General features: G+C 45.1%; 1 protein-coding gene across 1 annotated transcript in view; it reads left to right on the plus strand.

The window, feature by feature from the left end:
* Nucleotides 1-16,065, plus strand: part of LOC115143284 (plexin-A2-like) — a 56,478-nt gene extending 40,413 nt beyond the window's left edge. Inside the window, exons 9-31 of the mRNA XM_029683526.2 lie at nucleotides 135-335; nucleotides 1,011-1,107; nucleotides 1,966-2,165; nucleotides 2,869-3,020; nucleotides 6,272-6,389; nucleotides 6,549-6,685; nucleotides 7,087-7,254; nucleotides 8,133-8,226; nucleotides 8,377-8,616; nucleotides 8,731-8,874; nucleotides 9,057-9,291; nucleotides 9,411-9,553; nucleotides 9,766-10,034; nucleotides 10,879-10,945; nucleotides 11,311-11,457; nucleotides 12,297-12,456; nucleotides 12,598-12,701; nucleotides 13,769-13,865; nucleotides 13,989-14,182; nucleotides 14,285-14,454; nucleotides 14,578-14,790; nucleotides 15,017-15,167; nucleotides 15,421-16,065. Coding sequence (XP_029539386.2) covers nucleotides 135-335; nucleotides 1,011-1,107; nucleotides 1,966-2,165; nucleotides 2,869-3,020; nucleotides 6,272-6,389; nucleotides 6,549-6,685; nucleotides 7,087-7,254; nucleotides 8,133-8,226; nucleotides 8,377-8,616; nucleotides 8,731-8,874; nucleotides 9,057-9,291; nucleotides 9,411-9,553; nucleotides 9,766-10,034; nucleotides 10,879-10,945; nucleotides 11,311-11,457; nucleotides 12,297-12,456; nucleotides 12,598-12,701; nucleotides 13,769-13,865; nucleotides 13,989-14,182; nucleotides 14,285-14,454; nucleotides 14,578-14,790; nucleotides 15,017-15,167; nucleotides 15,421-15,516 — 3,597 coding nt within the window. The 3' untranslated portion in view covers nucleotides 15,517-16,065. The remainder of the gene's footprint in view (nucleotides 1-134; nucleotides 336-1,010; nucleotides 1,108-1,965; nucleotides 2,166-2,868; nucleotides 3,021-6,271; nucleotides 6,390-6,548; nucleotides 6,686-7,086; nucleotides 7,255-8,132; nucleotides 8,227-8,376; nucleotides 8,617-8,730; nucleotides 8,875-9,056; nucleotides 9,292-9,410; nucleotides 9,554-9,765; nucleotides 10,035-10,878; nucleotides 10,946-11,310; nucleotides 11,458-12,296; nucleotides 12,457-12,597; nucleotides 12,702-13,768; nucleotides 13,866-13,988; nucleotides 14,183-14,284; nucleotides 14,455-14,577; nucleotides 14,791-15,016; nucleotides 15,168-15,420) is intronic.
* Nucleotides 16,066-18,339: the final 2,274 nt, after the last annotated feature.

The following is an 18,339-nucleotide window of genomic DNA, read 5'->3' on the forward strand; positions in this document are numbered from 1 at the left end:
ATGCACATTAACCCATGTTTTCGTTAATCCATATTTCCATAACATGTTACTCTTTAGGCAATCTATCTTTATAATTTAATACACCTTGATAGACCCCTGCTGAGGTCCTTTGACTCTTGGAATATGTTCTCTAGGACTGCCCCCAGCTGCTGCACTCTGGGGAGATCCTGATCCCAGCAGGGGAGGTGAGACCCATCACCCTGAGGGCCCGGAACCTTCCACAGCCCCAGTCTGGCCAGCGGGGGTACGAGTGTGTGCTCCACGTCCAGGGAACCAACCACCGTGTCACCGCCCTGCGCTTCAACAGCTCCAGTGTGCAGTGTCAGAACAGCTCGGTACGTACTGTGACTGCATGACCCTCTCTAACACTCCCCCTGGCACCAGCCTCAGCCTGGTTGTGCATTATCCAGGACCATTATCTACAGTCTAGTGAATTACATCTGAGCTAGTCTCTGAGAGCAATCTGAATCTGATCTCATCCCACTGAGATGAGCTCAGGTTTGCCATGTCTTGATCAAATAAGAAGTAGGTTGGCTGCAGCGGAATGACTAAAACATTTAATTTATGCCTGAAACCAAATATTAGTGTCATTCAAAGGTGCATCTAGGTCCACGTAATAGGGACACGTAATAGGGACACGTAATAGGGACACGTAATAGGGATACGTAATAGGGACACGTAATAGGGACACGTAATAGGGACATAATTGGTTAGTCGACAGTGAGGATGAGTGTCAGACAGTGCTGTATAGACTACATGATACACAATCCATGTTTAATGCATCTATACCTCACTCTCCTATCTCACGTCCAGTGAAAAGCCCATTTTCCTCAGCACTAGATGAACAGCCTCTCGATTCCCCGCATAGTCCTGTCCCAATATGGCCATGCACAGTGGAGAGGAACAGACAGTGATCATAGAAATGACAGGTGGTTAAAAGCCTCATCTCTCTCTTCCTCCCTCTCCCACCCCTCTTTCTCTCCCTCTACCTAACTCTCTCTCTCCGGCAGTACATATATGAGGGTGTGAGGATCAGTGACCTGGCAGTGGACCTCTCCATCATTTGGAATGGCAATTTCATCATCGACAATCCAGATAAGATTAAAGGTGCCTCTGCCATCCATCACTGTCTGCCATGGCTGAGGAGTGGAAAGCTCTTACTCTGGGATGGATGGGGTTTAGCCCACGCCAAGGCTTTCACTCAGCCTTGGGAGAACGTTCACATGGCACTCTCTACTGTGTTATTAGTCCTAGCCAATCATCTGGGCTGTGAGGGTGGACTTTTGTGTTTACCATTTTGATTTCTCACTAACTCTTAGATCTCTCCATTATCCTGCTTGAGTGTGTATTTGGTTTTAGAATCGTGCCATTCAAAATCTAAATACTGTAAAATTTACACTGACTGTACAAAACATTAGGAACAGCTGCTTTTTTCACGACATAGACTAACCAGGTGAATCCAGGTGAAAGCTATGATCCCATATTGACGTCATGTAGATGAAGGGGAGGAGACAGGTTAAATAATATTTTTTAAGCTTTGAGACAACTGAGACATGGATTGTGTATGTGTGCATTCAGAGGGGGAATGGGCAAGACAAAACTTGTAAGTGCCTTTGAACATGGTATGGTCGTAGGTGACAGGTGCACCAGTTTGATTGTGTCAAGAACTGCAACACTTCTGGGTTTTTCATGCTCAACAGTTTCCAGTGTGTATCAAGAATGGTCCACCACTCAAAGGACATCCAGCCAACTTGACACAAGTGTGTAAAAGCATTGGAGTCAACATGGGCCAGAGTCCCTGGGGAATGCTTTTGACACCTTGTAAAGTCCATGCCCCAGTGAATTGAGGCTGTTTTGAGGCCAAAGGGGGGTGCAACTCAATATTAGGAAGTGTTCTTAATGTTTTGTACACTCAGTGTACAAGCACTGAATGTAATTCAACTGCGGTCCTCCTGTATTCCACAGTGCACCTGTATAAGTGTGGTGCCCAGCGGGACAGCTGTGGCATGTGTCTGCGGGCTGAGAGGAAGTTCCAGTGTGGCTGGTGCAGTGGAGAAGGCCGTTGCACCATGAGGCAGCACTGCCTGCCCATCAGCCCACACGCCAGCCGCTGGCTCGACGTGTCCACCAGGAACGTTAAGTGTACCAACCCACGAATAACTGAGGTTAGTCAGTCAGACCCTTATCTTTTACAACTAACCCCTACTTTAACCTTCACCATTATCCATCATATGGCCTTAGTGATGAGAGGCCATCTCAGAAATAACCAGTAAAAACCATTGAGATCAGTCCTTAGACATGAGCAAGACTGGTGGTAGCTTGTGGAAAAGACACCGGCTGGAATGCGGTTTTAACCAATCAGCATCGAGGATTAGACCCACCCGTTGTATAAATAAGACTAAATCAGACATACAGCTTGTGCCAAATTAATGCAACCTTAAGTTATGCCCTATGCACCCTATTTTGTGGGTGGCAATGAATGTTCTTGGCCCCAACACACTGTTAATTTTTTAGAATGAGAGAGACACAGTAGGTCAGACAGCCACAGAGAATTACTGCTCCAACTTCAAAGAGCCATGAGCCTTTGAAGTCCCTGTCACATTATTAGTGTTTCAGTGGCAGTCTGGGAGTGAATTGATTCAGACCCGGACTGCTACTGCCTGCTGCTGGGAACTGGGAGAGCACTGCTCAACAGGCCTGAAGGCTCTTTGTGTGGTCAAGCCATTTTAGATAGAGCCTCTGCATAGTTGTTTTTGTGCATAGTGATGCAATGCATTAATCTGTTATCATGTATTGAAAATATTACACTACTTGTGTGCTGCCACCATAAATCTGTTCCTTCTCCATGCCCCCCTCGCCTTCCTGTAGGTGAGCCCAGTGGCAGGGCCTCCAGAGGGGGGAACACTGGTCACCATCCAGGGCCTGAACTTGGGCCTGTCCTTCTCTGAGCTGGTGGGCAATGTGGAGGTGGCAGGGGTTCAGTGTACCCCACAGGAAGAGGGCTACATCACTGCAGAACAGTAAGAACCAAAACGTACAGAATCACCCAGACTCCCCATAGCCTTAACACCAAAACCTAACCCTAGCCCTAAACCTAACCCTAAAACTAACCGTTGCTCCTAACCCTAAACCTAATTCTAACCATAACATTCATTCTAACCTGAACCCTAACCCCCCTAGAAATTGCATTAGACATTTTGGGGACAAACAAAATGTCCACAGTTGGTTTTGTTTGTTTACTACTCTTGTGGCAACTTCTGGTCCCTACAAATATACAGTTGAAGTCAGAGGTTTACATACACCTCAGCCAAATACATTTAAACTCCGTTTTTCACAATTCCTGACATTTAATCCTAGTAAAAATTCCCTGTCTTAGGTCAGTTAGGATCACCACTTTATTTTAAGAATATAATAATAGAATGATTTATTTTTGCTTTTATTTATTTCATCACATTCCCAGTGGGTCAGAAGTTTAACATACACTCAATTAGTATTTGGTAGCATTGCCTTTAAATTGTTTAACTTGGGTCAAACTTTTCGGGTAGCCTTCCACAAGCTTCCCAAAAATAAGTTGGGTGAATTTTGGCCCATTCCTCCCGACCGAGCTGATGTAACTGAGTCAGGTTTGTAGGCCTCCTTGCTCGCACACGCTTTTTCTGTTCTGCCCACAGATTTTTCTACAGGATTGAGGTCAGGGCTTTGTGATGGCCACTCCAATACCTTGACTTTGTTGTCCTTAAGCCATTTTGCCACAACTTTGGAAGTATGCTTGGGGTCATTGTCCATTTGGAAGACCCATTTGCGACCAAGCTTTAACTGATGTCTTGAGAATTTGCTTCAATATATCCACATAATTTTCCACCCTCATGATGCCATCTATTTTGTGAAGTGCACCAGTCCCTCCTGCAGCAAAGCAACCCTACAACATGATGCTGCCATCCCCGTGCTTCACGGTTGGGATGGTGTTCTTCAGCTTGCAAGCCACCCCCTTTTTCCTCCAAACATAACTATGGTCATTATGGCAAAACAGTTCTATTTTTGTTTCATCAGACCAGAGGACATTTCTCCAAAAAAGTACGATCTTTGTCCCCATGTGCAGTTGCAAACTGTAGTCTGGCTTTTTTATGGCGGTTTTGGAGCAGTGGCTTCTTCCTTGCTGAGCGGCCTTTCAGGTTATGTCGGTATAGGACTCGTTTTACAGTGTATATAGATACTTTTGTACCTGTTTCCTCTAGCATCTTCACAAGGTCCTTTGCTGTTGTTCTGGGATTGATTTTCACTTTTCGCACCAAAGTGCGTTCATCTCTAGGAGACAGAATGCGTCTCCTTCCTGGCTGCATGGTCCCATGGTGTTTATACTTGAGTACTATTGTTTGTACAGATGAACGTGGTACCTTCAGGCATTTGGAAATTGCTCCCAAGGATGAACCAGACATGTGGAGGTCTGCAACTTTTTTTCAGAGGTCATTGCTGATTTCCTTTGATTTTCCTCAAGATGTCAAGCAAAGAGGCATTGAGCTTGAAGGTAGGCTTTGAAATACATCCACAGGCACACCTCCAATTGACTCAAATGATGTCAATTAGCCTATCAGAAGCTTCTAAAACCATGTCATAATTGTCTGGAATTTTCCAAGTTGTCTAAAGGCACAGTCAACTTCGTGTATAATCTTCTGACCCACTGGAATTGTGATACAGTGAAATAATCTGTCTGTAAACAATTGTTGGAAAAATTACTTGTGTCATACACAAAGTAGATATCCTAACTGACTTGCCAAAACAATAGTTTGCTAACAAGAAATTTGTGGAGTGGTTGAAAAACGAGTTTTAATGACTCCAACCTAAGTGTATGTAAACTTCCGACTTCAACTGTAGTTAAACACGTCCACACACACAGACACAAACACACACACACTATAACTAATGATGAACATAAAGATATACAGGTTGCAGCAGGCTTTCTTTAGTGTGCTGAGGAGTAGAGAGCAGAGCTGTTTTGTGAGGCTGAAAGCACTACCTGTAATTGAAATGCGCCGCATGTCACTGACTGCAGAGACAATCTGTTCGCCATGTGTTTCTCTCACAGCCATGTCATTCGATTGGGCCATGGATGAAGGGACCTTATTTATATCCTTGTATAAAAAAGGAACATGCCAGCAGAAAAACTGAAAACTCTCCTGACAGCAGAGGGTGGAGAGAAGAGGATTCATTGGGTCCTGTTGTCGGGGTGAAAGGTTTATCCCTAAGACTTAGCAAGACTTTTCTGTGACTATTAATTTAGACCCCATACAGTGCTTTAAAACATGTCATTACAAACATAAATGTTATTGTAGGTCAGTTTGTATAATGACTTATTCATTGCGTTCTACATTATCTTATTGACCTGACAGGCTAACTGATTTATCGAGAACACACTGTTGCCATGGTGATGGAGGTAATGGTGGGTAGTGAATGTGGTGGAGTTTATTATTGCTGTTATATTGGTGCTTTTGGTTTTTCATTAGGAAGAAAGATGGCCCTCCATATTGACCTACCACTTCTATGAAAGTCTGCTTCAATCGCATTGTCTAGAGAGCAACAGAAAACAACACTTTTTCTTCAATTGAAAAACGTGAACAGCACAGTAATCTCTTTCTCTCCCTCCTTTCTCTCTTCCCCCCTCCTTTTCTCCCTCCTTTTCTCCTTTTCTCCCTCCTTTTCTCCTTTTCTCCCTCCTTTCTCTCTTCCTCTCTCCTTTTCTCCTTTTCTCCCTCCTTTTCTCCCTCCTTTTCTCTTCCTCCCTCATTTTCTCCCTCCTTTTCTCCCTCCTTTTCTCTTCCTCCCTCCTTTTCTCCCTCCTTTTCTCCTTTTCTCCCTCCTTTTCTCCCTCATTTTCTCCTTTTCTCCCTCCTTTCTCTCTTCCTCTCTCCTTTTCTCCCTCCTTTTCTCCCTCCTTTTCTCTTCCTCCCTCCTTTTCTCCCTCCTTTTCTCCTTTTCTCCTTTTCTCCCTCATTTTCTCCCTCCCTCCTTTCTCCCTCCCTCCTTTCTCCCTTTCTCCCTCCTTTTCTCCTTTTCTCCCTCTCTCCTTTCTCCCTCCTTTTCTCCCTCCCTCCTTTTCTCCTTTCCTCCCTCCTTTTCTCCCTCCTTTTCTCCCTCCCTCCTTTTCTCCTTTTCTCCCTCCCTCCTTTTCTCCTTTTCTCCCTCCCTCCTTTTCTCCTTTTCTCTCTCTCTCGCTCTCGCTCTCCCTCTATCTATCTCTCTCTCTGTGTGTGTGTGTGTGTGTGTGTTCTGACAGGATTGTGTGTAAAATGGCCTCTACGTCTCAGGGAAGTGCACCTGGTCCAGTCCAGCTGTGTGTTGGTGAATGTAGACCAGAACTACAAACTCAGTCTTCCCAGCTCTACTCCTTTGAGGTATGATCTGCATCTTAAACCATACATAGAACACATCTCTCTACCACAGTATTATTACTTTGGAACCGTTTGTTCTCATACACTATCATATGAGTCATCAACAAAAAGTCCACAAAGTAGCATGCCATGTGGACTATTGAGAAAATTATTTTTTCATAGACCCCTACCATGGTGGGACTGACCCCTGGCCGAGGGCCTGAGTCTGGGGGCACTAAGGTCACCATCGTGGGGGAGAACTTGGGTGCTGGGAGCAGTGTGAACGTTACCTTTGGAAACCAGACTTGTGAGCTATACAGGTGAGTGCACAGGAACAAGCCAACCCGAGAACACTCTACTGAAGCTCCTACAAAGACCCTTATATAAAAGTGGGGACTTGATGAAAGTGCCTGTGGAAAGGCTGAAAGCCAGGACAGTGCATTGTTTTCTACTCTTATTTTTAGAGATCTATTTAAAGATCAAAAAGGGTCCTCATTGTGAGTCTCAGGAGGGTGAAGAAAAGGCACCATTAGCTAGAAATCCTCTAATTACTATGTTTCATCTCTAACGAGGGAGGGGCAGACCATAATGCTCACTTGCCCTGCATTGTAATGTGCATAACTCACTGTAGTAGAGTTAAGATTCCCACCACGGTAAAGAGCAGGTACAGACAGAATCAAGGGAATTGAACCCTGTTGGTATTCCTTGTTGGTTTTCCCAGGCGGACCATGTCGGAGATCGTGTGTTTCTCGGCACCCTCTGTGACGGGCGCCACCCTGGTGCAGGTCAGTCTCAGTGTAGATCTGGCCATGGTGCCAGGAAGCCTGGGCTTTGAGTACATCGAGGATCCCACAGTCCAGCGCATCGAGCCAGAGTGGAGCATCACTAGGTACAACAAACCTCCCAGCTAATAAGTTGTGTGTCCAACCTGATATGTTGATAATATTTTGATAACCTCATATTTATGCCCCCCCACCCACCCCCTCCATTTGGTTCAGCTATATATTACTGAAGAATAAGGTGAGTGAAGGTGCAAGGAACCACAGCAGCCTGCTCTGCTGGCCTTCCAGTCACATATTATGCATGATGGTTGGTGCAAGGCTGTATGTGACTTGACACAGAGACAGCCAGCCAGGGAGAAGTGGTGCAGCGGCGTGACTACTGGCTTTCTACTCTGTCAACTGACAGGGGATTTCACAGACTTATAATCAAAGTCCCATCGTCTCATCATCTGTGTGCAGTCACACCATGTGGCCACCTAGGTTTAGGTATCCTTTGAAGTGTGGGAATGATTGGATTCGTCTCAAGCTGACTAGACAGATGTGCCCCTTTTTCATTTAGTTTCTCTCTTCTCTTCAGGTGGGTCTCTATTCCCACACTCTCAAAAATGTTGGCGCTCTACATGATATTGCGGCTAGTTTGTTTGTGTTAATGGCATCTACATATATGTAGCACAATCATGAGGCTTTCATGAAATGCCAGCCATGGATACCTGATAGATGAATAAATAGGAAGCCAGCTGGCAGAACCGTTCAATCTAGCCCTATCTGGCCAGAACAATTAGATGTTTTCTTAGTACCAAAGCACAGTTCAATGCAAATTAGGTGTTTTTGATAACGACAGGAAGCAGAGGAAACTGTTTCTTGGCTCACCTATTCAGAGGTGTTTGATAACGAAAGGAAGCAGAGGAAACTGACAGTTTATCTTGCTCACCTATTCAGAGGCCAATATGGATGTGTATATATGTGAATGCGTTGTGTTTCATAGTGGACACACTACCCTGATGGTGACCGGGACCAACCTGGATGTGGTGCAGGAGCCGAGGGTCAGGGTCAAGTACGCCGGCCACGAGTCTGTCAATGTGAGTCTGTCCACTGATGACATAGTAGGATATCTCTTTCTCCTGTCCAGTATCTTGTATAGTACTCATAAATGGTGGCCAATTATAATTTCAAAACTCTTGACAAATATTTCTTTGCTTGTCTGTCACTGTCCGTGGATCTCTCCCCAGGTGTGTAAGGTGCTCAACACCACCACGATAATCTGCTTCGCTCCCTCCCTGAAGGCAGAGTACACACCGGAGCAGGAGTCAGTGAAACACGTGGAAGAGTTTGGTTTTGTTTTCAACAATGTGCAGGCCCTGCTCACCTACAACAGTACAAGCTTCATCTACTACCCCAACCCTTACCTGGAGCCCCTCAGCTTGTCTGGGGTGCTGGAGCAGAAACCTGGCTCCCCCATCATACTCAAGGTAGGGCAGCCCAGCCCAGCCTAGGGTAGCCCGTAACTGTAGCACAATTGTCATTAGATGATGAGTTCTATCTACTGACCTGATGGATGTGGGGTTTCCCTCTCTGTGTTGCAGGGGCGCAACCTGGTGCCCTCAGTATCTGGAGGGGCCAGGCTGAACTACACTGTGCTGATCGGGGACACACCCTGCTCCCTCACCGTCTCTGACACACAGCTCCTCTGTGAGCCCCCAAACCTCACAGGCCAGCACAAAGTCCTGGTCAGTCATTCTGTCTGTCTAAGTCCAGATCTAGATAAACTATTAAGTAAAATACAGCTTGACCAAGGTCAAACAAATGTATAAAAGGAAACTATTGTTCAGTATGGTTTCCCTGTCTGTTAAAGTCTATTTGATTTATGGCCTTTGTACACGTGTGTTTATGGTTTATTGCCAATGTACAGGTCCAGGTGGGTGGTCTCCACATCTCTCCTGGTGCAGTCCACATCCGCTCAGACAGCCTGCTCACCCTCCCCGCCATCTTCAGCATCACGGCTGGAGGAGGCCTGCTGCTCATCATCGTCTTCATTGTCCTCTTGGCCTACAGACGAAAGTCGCACGAGAATGACCTCACTCTCAAACGCCTGCAGATGCAGATGGACACCCTGGAGTCTCGGGTGGCTTTGGAGTGCAAGGAAGGTGAGTCTGACCAGCACGTAATCAGACAACTGAGAAAAATATAATGCTGATAACTTCCAAATTGCTAGAATATGGACTAAATTCCTCCAATCATTCTCATTCTCTGTAATTGTGCCCAGCGTTCGCTGAGCTGCAGACTGACATCAACGAGCTGACCAGTGACCTGGACAGGGCTGGGATCCCCCACCTGGACTACCGCACCTATACCATGAGGGTCCTCTTCCCTGGCATTGATGACCATCCTGTACTCAGGGAGCTGGAGGTAACCAACCATTACCACCACTACAAACCTGGCCACACCTGACCCCTTGTCATCTACTTTAACTGTTAATGATTTGTAGAATCAGAATATCTAACCAACACAACCAATATGGCATACATAGGTGAATCATTTTACAATTGGGAGACAAAACGGATCATAAGCCCGACGCAAGATCCCTGTACTCTCTAACTGGGGGTTATGTGTGTGTGTAGGTGTCTGGAAGCGGGCAGCAGGGTATGGAGAAGGCCCTGAAGCAGTTTGCCCAGCTGGTGAATAACAAGGTGTTCCTGCTGACCTTTATCCGTACTCTGGAGCTCCAGCGTTCCTTCTCCATGCGTGACCGCGGCTACGTGGCCTCGCTCATCATGACTGCGCTGCAGGGACGTCTGGAGTACGCCACCGACGTGCTCAAACACCTCCTCTCTGACCTCATCGAGCGCAACCTGGAGAGCAAGAACCACCCCAAACTACTGCTGCGCAGGTACAGATAGATAATGCTAGAGCAGACAGGTGAACGACAGGGGGACAGTGGGGAGAGGGAGAGGGAGAGGGGAAGGAATGCAGCCATTGTCAGTCTGACTTATCCTCTGTGTGCCACTCATGAAACATTCAGCCGTAGCGCACGTTTCCTCCCCTCTACCTTGCTTTCTTCTGCACATTGTTTTTCCACGACTGGGAGAAGCCTGCTAAATCTTTCATAGGAAAGTTTGGGGGAGCACTCAGTCTGAGACACACTCATTAAATATAGGGATAAGTTAACATGGGAGGCAGCAAGGCTGACCTTGTTAGCCCAAACATTCTGCACTCATGAAAAGACAATGAAATGCAGGCAATGAGAAAGAAGTGACAGCCAGGTATATAAGTATGATGGACAGAGCATGAGCAAGTTAGGAGGCTGCAAGGCAGATATATGGTTAACTCTAAAGGGAGGCAAAGGGCTAATATTTAACAGTTATCTTTGACGTTGGATTGCTTTATCAGATATAAGATACACGTATGTTTTTAGTGTGGTATTTGTCTATTGATACATAACAAATCAGTTAATCTTGCACACACAGCATTTGATGATGGGATGAGTGCTGCTGACACAGAGAAAGGACACAAAGTAGCTTTTGCACAATTATGTCATGGCCCAAATAGGTTCTATTCTATAGCAGCAGCACTCAGGTGTTGGTGTGTTCGTCCTCTGAGACCATGCATGTTACTTTTACATAAACATTTTTTTTTTACCTCTTAATAAGCATTTTGTCCATCTACATAATCAGACCAATCTACCTTTAGACATCTACCTGTTAAAAATGTATCCGTCTGTCTCTTTCTTGCAGAACTGAGTCAGTTGCAGAGAAGATGCTGACAAATTGGTTTGCCTTCCTACTTCACAAATTCCTTAAGGTAACATCAATGACTTGGAACCTCATCACTGCAGATGTCAGCTTGATGTATTACTGCAATCCTCTAATGATTGTTATTGATTACACACCTGATGGATTTCTATGTGCATTTGGATTACACCTGTGCCCCATGATGTGTGTTATGAATATGTTTTATGAACAATGTAGAGCAATAATGTTCACCTCAGAGGTCAAGCAGGTCTTATTGGTCTCTACAAATCAATGCTAAGCAACCTGGAGTTTAGAGTTGATGACTCATGCTCTCTTCTCTGAATCCCAGTCATACGGGGGTGAATAGCTCACAGGCATGTCTCTCCTCTCCTGCCTCTCTCAATCCTCTCATCCTCTGTTCCTCCCTGGACAAAGGAATGTGCAGGTGAGCCTCTCTTCATGCTGTACTGTGCCATCAAGCAGCAGATGGAGAAGGGACCTATAGACTGCATCACCGGGGAGGCGCGCTACTCCCTCAGTGAAGACAAACTCATCCGCCAACAGATTGAATACAAGACCCTGGTGAGTCAACATACCACACAACAATTTGTCTTAGATGTCAGATTCCATTAAAACCACTTGGAATATTTTCTCAGTTACCACCATGATAGTGGAAAGCTTGCCTACATGTCGTTCTGCCCCTGAGCAAGGCAGTCAACCCATTGTTCCCCGGGTGCTGAAGACGTGGATGTCGATTATGGCAAACCCCCGCACCTCTCTGATTCAGAGGGTTTGGGTTAACTGCGGAAGACACATTTCAGTTGAATGCATTCAGTTGTACAACAGACTAGGTATCCCCCTTTCCGCTTACAACACAGCTGGTAGGCAACATGCTGTGCTCTGTAAATATCAACTCATGGTGCCCTTATGTTAAACCTCTGAATAAGGGAGAATTAATTTGCTTGATAATAAAACAGTAAAGAGCCAAAAGAGCCAAATAATATTTTACATGCCTTTCAGTGACACAATCAGCTAAGAATTTAATGAGATTATCTAACCAGGGCCAGACAGTTCCGGTCTTTGCTTGGCTACTGGGGGAAATGGTCTGTAGCTAAAGCAGAAGTTGGGTGCAGCAGCAGTGTGCCTCATCCCCCAGGCTGAGAGCAGCCCAGTGACAAGATGACACCTCTCTGATCGCCCTGTCGGAGAGGTTGTGTTTCATTACCCGTTTAGTGCCCTGCTGGAGCTGGCAACCCAGCATCCAGCTGAAAGTGTGAAATTACATTTCTGGCCAAAGCTGTGAAAGTGATGGCACACAATGAGAGACACCTCCATGCAGCCAGTAGACCAGTGTATAGAGAGGGACAGTAGGTAGTGCTGACATCTCTCTCTCTCTCTCTCTCTCTCTCGTCCCTACTCAGACTCTGAGCTGTGTAAACCCAGACAATGAGAACAGCCCTGAGATCCCTGTCAAGGCGCTCAATTGTGACACCATCACCCAGGTGAAGGAGAAGATCCTGGATGCTGTCTGTAGGAACATGCACTTCTCCCAGAGGCCCCGCGCTGCAGACATGGACCTCGGTGAGTCAGACTGGCTCCAGTCGGAATTAATGGATGACCTACAATAACTGATATTAAGATAAACAAGTGATTTTTCTCTGTCTGATTGTTTGACTTATTGAGGGACTCATAGATGTACCCCTGTGTTTATATCCCCAACAGAATGGCGCCAGGGGAGGACGGCACGTGTGGTCCTGCAGGATGAAGACATCACCACTAAGATTGAAGGCGATTGGAAAAGACTCAACACCCTCATGCACTACCAGGTCAAGCCACTCACTCCCCAATCCCCATCACACAGTTCACTAACATGAATGTACAGTATGTTGTCCTCACTGCTTCCTCTGGCCATAGTAAACCAAACTGATCCAACTCTTTCATCTCCTGTATGAGTCAGCTGCTTCCTCCTACAGGTAAATCATGGGGGGTGTTCATAACAGCTTCAAATAGTGCACAAGTATAAACACATTACAGTCAATCTCACTCTATACCCACACATGCTCTGACTCTCCAGCTGGGGTGTAAAACACGTTTGTATGAAGCCAAGAGACAAATACATTCAGCCTTGGCTGCCACACCAGGAGAGAGGTTTGAAAGAGGCGTAATGTGTTGATAAAATCTATCAAGGATGTGAACAATTTTCCTCAATTACTTTTAGTCTCTCTGGTGTGTACCTGGTTCTGTGTGACAGCTGAATCTGCAAAGCAGCAGCAGCAGTGACTTCCGCTCATGTTGGTGGCCTGCTTTACTGCAAAAGGCATGCACATAGCATAAGTGAGCAGACCCTATAGGACATTTCTCAGCATGAAATGGGTATCACACAAAGCATCATCCATGGCATTTATAGCATAGCAAACGATATCTAAAAAATTGTCCTTGCTAGTGTAACGGATGTGAAACGGCTAGCTTAGTTAGTGGTGTCCGCTAAATAGCGTTTCAATTGGTGACGTCACTTGCTCTGAGACCTTGAAGTAGTAGTTCCCCTTGCTCTGCAAGGGCCTCGGCTTTTGTGGAGCGATGGGTAACGATGCTATGTGGGTGACTGTTGTTGATGTGTGCAGAGGGTCCCTGGTTCGCGCCCGGGTATGGGCGAGGGGACGGTCTAAAGTTATACTGTTACACTAGATCACTGCAAATGCATGTTTTATTTTACAGACTGTATTAACAAGTTCATTATATATCTCAAATAGTAAATGATATAACTCCTATAGGTCTCATCAGGCTGGATTCATCATATCAATGTTCCTGTGGAAATCATTCTGACCCAATAATGTTGAATTGGGAGTGGGTTAAACTGACATGAACCCTTGTTTTTCTCCTATGAATCCTGCAGGTGTCAGACCGCTGTGTGGTGGCCCTGGTGCCCAAGCAGATGTCCTCTTACAACCTGCCCTCCTCAGCCAGCTTCCCACGCAGCATTAGCCGATACGGTCAGTCAGTCAGGGCTGCCCTGGAGCCACCATCACCACCACACCACTCACTTACCTATTCATTATTCCACCTGACCTGCTGATGTTCCTGCTCATGTTTTGAGACCGTCCGTGTGTCTGCAGATGTACCGTTCCGCTCCAACCCCACCAGCCCTGACAGCCCTCACTCCCGTATGCCCATGCTCACCCCGGACATGGAGAGCGGGGTGAAGGTGTGGCACCTGGTCAAGAACCACGACCACGGGGACCAGAAGGAGGGCGAACGCGGCTCCAAGATGGTGTCAGAGATCTACCTGACCAGGCTACTGGCTACTAAGGTATTACCTCAGCCTCTCCCAGAGCATCTTAGCAATTACAGATTCAGTAAGTATGTTCCAACGATATGGTGTGCTTTTAACATTGCTGTGGTGTTTTGTTAGGGTACGCTGCAGAAGTTTGTCGATGACCTGTTTGAGACGTTGTTCAGCACCGTCTGCTGGGGTAGTGCTCTGCCACTCGCCATCAAGTACATGTTTGACTTCCTGGACGAGCAGGCTGACAAGCACGGCATCCATGACATGGACGTTCGCCACACATGGAAAAGCAACTGGTGAGGGAGCGCAGATTTAATATGCTACTTGAAAGCAACAGCACAAAATAATGAATTTATACTGATTGTCTTAATATATAGCCTGTTTGGAAAATTGTATTTCTCGTCCTCTCTCTGCCCCAGCCTGCCTCTGCGCTTCTGGGTGAATGTGATCAAGAACCCTCAGTTTGTGTTTGACATCCACAAGAGCAGCATCACAGATGCCTGTCTGTCTGTTGTGGCGCAGACCTTCATGGACTCCTGCTCTACCTCAGAGCATCGCCTGGGCAAGGACTCACCCTCCACCAAGCTACTCTATGCCAAGGACATCCCCCACTACAAGAGCTGGGTAGAGAGGTGAGGTGTGTGTGTGTGTGTGTATGTGTGTGTTAGTTGCATCACTCAACTGTGATGTTATTAATTTGATTCTTAGTTATTATTTCCCACTGAAATGACTGCGGTAGACACACTTTATTAGCCAGACTACCTTTATATCTTACAGTCACACTTGGGCTGACAGAACAGCTCTAACCCCCAGGCTTGATGGTTGCTGACAGTACAGTGTGTCTCTGTCTCCCTCTAGGTACTACGCAGACATTAACCGCTTGCCTGCCATCAGCGACCAGGACATGAATGCCTACCTGGCCGAGCAGGCCCGCCTTCACTCCCATGAGTTCAATGTGCTCAGTGCCCTTCACGAGATCTACGCCTACGTCAGCAAGTACAGCCAAGAGGTGAGGCCCTATACTTCAATATCGTTACACATTATAGTAGGGGGGCATGGTGCCATTCAGAACATATGCATCTAGATTCAAACTATTATCAAAGTATCCCTTAGCCTGTCCATGTGTAGTAACAGGAGGGAATTTGCAGCACAAAGTACAGTAACCTTGTGTTTCCCTGCCTGCTTTGCTGATTTCATGTGTGTGTGTGTGTGTGTGTGTGTGTGTGTGTGTGTGTGTGTGTGTGTGTGTGTGTGTGTGTCAGATCATTGAGGCCCTGGAGCAGGATGAGCAGGCCCAGAAGCAGCGGCTGGGCTACAAGGTGGAGCAGATCATCGCAGCCATGTCTGTGGAGAGCTGAGACAGACATACAGATGTGTGTACTCAGAGACACACTGCCATGACAAGGCCCAGGACACAGGCCACAAACTGTCAGCAGAGCAAGCACACCCAAAAGCCGCAGGTAAAGTAAAAGGGAACTGCAGAATAATTCCGCCTGAGTGCTCAACAAGGGAAGAACATGGATAGACAAGCAAATTCACCAAGTACTGCTGTTCTCTTTCTGTTGGCTGCAATGAGACCACATGTGGAGGCAAAGACAAAATAACTTTCTGTTTTTACTTCAAAAACAAAATACATTTATGTAAGTATGAACTAATGACATACATATCATAGCCTTGGCCTTGGACTGGCATTTCCACTTCAGTGGACAAGTCTAATAAGCCTTTATGAAAGCGTATGAAGGCTCTATGAAAGCGTATGAAGGCTCTATGAAAGCGTATGAAGGCTCTATGAAAGCGTATGAAGGCTCTATGAAAGTTAGAATTTACTCTGAGATTGGGTGGCAGTAAAATGTTATCCTGAATCTCCATGTCATCCAAGGTAGCATCATTTTTTTTGGGGGGGGGTGGGGGGGGGGGCTACCTCTCTGCCTGACACTCAGCTTTCCAGACACACAACGCTATTATTACAGGTTGAGGGTTCAATTCCATTTTTGCATACTTTGGGCTGGATCCAACCAAATCTGCCTTAGCAATGGTTACACAGTTACACTGCCTACAGCCTGTGTAAACATGTGCCTAAATCTGGACACTGAGTGCATGGCGAGTGGAGGTAATCTGGTGCCCAAAATCTTTCTGTGAATCTATTTATGCTATTGTGTAAATACTGCAGAGCATATTTGATTTAATTAATTCATCAGAATTCAATACATTATAAACAGAACACATCTATATAGAAAGCCATTACAAATATATCATTTATTTAAAATTATCACTTCAGTTTATTGACCTCTTAGTGCCAAAAGTTTATCATACTAGGCCTAAATGCCCTGTAGACAAAGTAGGAATTATATATAAAATTGTTGAATAAGGTGGTCGGTCTTAAGTTATTAAGGCAATCTGACAGACATGAGGGAAGTGAGGGAAGAACTAGATTAGCAGTGACCAAAAGAAGCCAAATGGTGCTTTGGGAATCATTCCATAGAGCTGGAAGATTAATGACAGCTAACTACTTCCTGTGGGCCAGATCATTTTCATCCTGGTTAATGAGACTTCTCAGCCATCAGTCATTGTTTACACCGAACATGATACTTGAATTACATTAGATCTTTGTGTAATATTTTCGGAGAATCCTCAGGCTTCCACATAGCATGCTTTTAAAGGTGGACACTCAAGATTCCATTTGCATCAAATAGTCTGTATCATTCTTTTAAATGTCCCATTAATGTTATTACAGAATGAGATCAAAATGACAGAATAGCCATTTAAATGGTTTGATTTTCACATATTCAATGACTCATAATGTTTGCTGCTGCATTCATTGAGTGCAATCTTAAAGATGGATATTATACAACTGGACACTCCAGAGGATGGCTTTAATCCAGGGTTTGTGTTTATCTTTATCTGCATTGAAGACATTTATATTACACTCCTGGGGATTTCTCCGTTATTCTACAGTCATTGTAAAACAGTTAAAAAACGAAGAAGTTAAAGAAAAAAAGAAAAAACCTGTCATGTCCTGTTTGTGTAAAAAACTAAATGTTACAAATATTCCCTCCCACTATTATATCGACACTGTTTCCTGTGTGACGTTTTGATGATGATCATTTAGAAATGTGTTGTGCAATAAACTGTAAGACATTTTAACATGGAACCTTTTTAAAAACAATATTTTATTGTATAAATATTGTACATACAAAACACTCCTATTTTGCAAGCAAATGATTCACTTTGTACTGTTGCTATACATTAAAAAGTCAACTTGAGGAAATACATTTGTCTGGATTCTTTTACAGGAATAATGTGTTTTTGAATTAGCATGAATGAGTCATAGCTAGAATGTGAGAGCCTTGAGGATGTTACTAGTAGCTTACAGATATGCATATTATTTTGGCCAATATTTTGGACCAACAGAATAGATGGCATTGACGCCGACTTGGACCATCTCCCAATCCTCACGATGAAGCTAACATGCAGTGGATTATCCACTCAAGCATTTTATGTTTCATAATTCATAGCCGCTCCACTCTGTGTTCCCATTCTCACACTGGAGCCAATGTCTGATGCTGTTATTAGGGAGGTGATTTATCTGTCTGCCGGCGTAAGCAGCCCTAGACAACCCAGCCCTGTAGCCTACTCTACTCACCATGCTTAGGCCGCATTAGCATACAACTTGAATAGTGTTGTAAATTGGTATCGGACAGGGCACTGTCTCTGGACAGGGCTTCCACAGTCTGAAGTCTGAGGTCGACAATGATCTCTGGGATATTGTCCTACTCGTGTTCATTAATCTGGGTAATTGCTAACATTGATTTAGCTCCATCTCCATTATCACTGATACCTTTATACCTCTGAAATAAGTCTTCAGAGTGAGTTTGGAAAAGTAAATTCCAACTTCAGGTCTGTCTTTTTTCTAAGAAAATGATCCTGGGTATGTTATTGAGCTAAGATAAATCATTTGAGCAAATGAAGAGTGATTGTATTCTCAGTCTCTGAAACTACATATTGGGAAAATAGCTTGAATCAAATTGGAGCCACAAACTTTTAAATTGGAGATGGGGACAAGTGGTCAAGGACTACAGCCAGCATACAATTCTACAGTATGTAGGTACAATAGAGGGGGCCTCAAGGGTACTTACCATAAGAGTAATTCATTATTCATACTAACCCTACAGGGCTCTATG

The sequence above is a fragment of the Oncorhynchus nerka genome, linkage group LG15 (assembly GCF_034236695.1).
Source record: "Oncorhynchus nerka isolate Pitt River linkage group LG15, Oner_Uvic_2.0, whole genome shotgun sequence".
In the NCBI taxonomy this organism is placed as follows: domain Eukaryota; kingdom Metazoa; phylum Chordata; class Actinopteri; order Salmoniformes; family Salmonidae; genus Oncorhynchus; species Oncorhynchus nerka.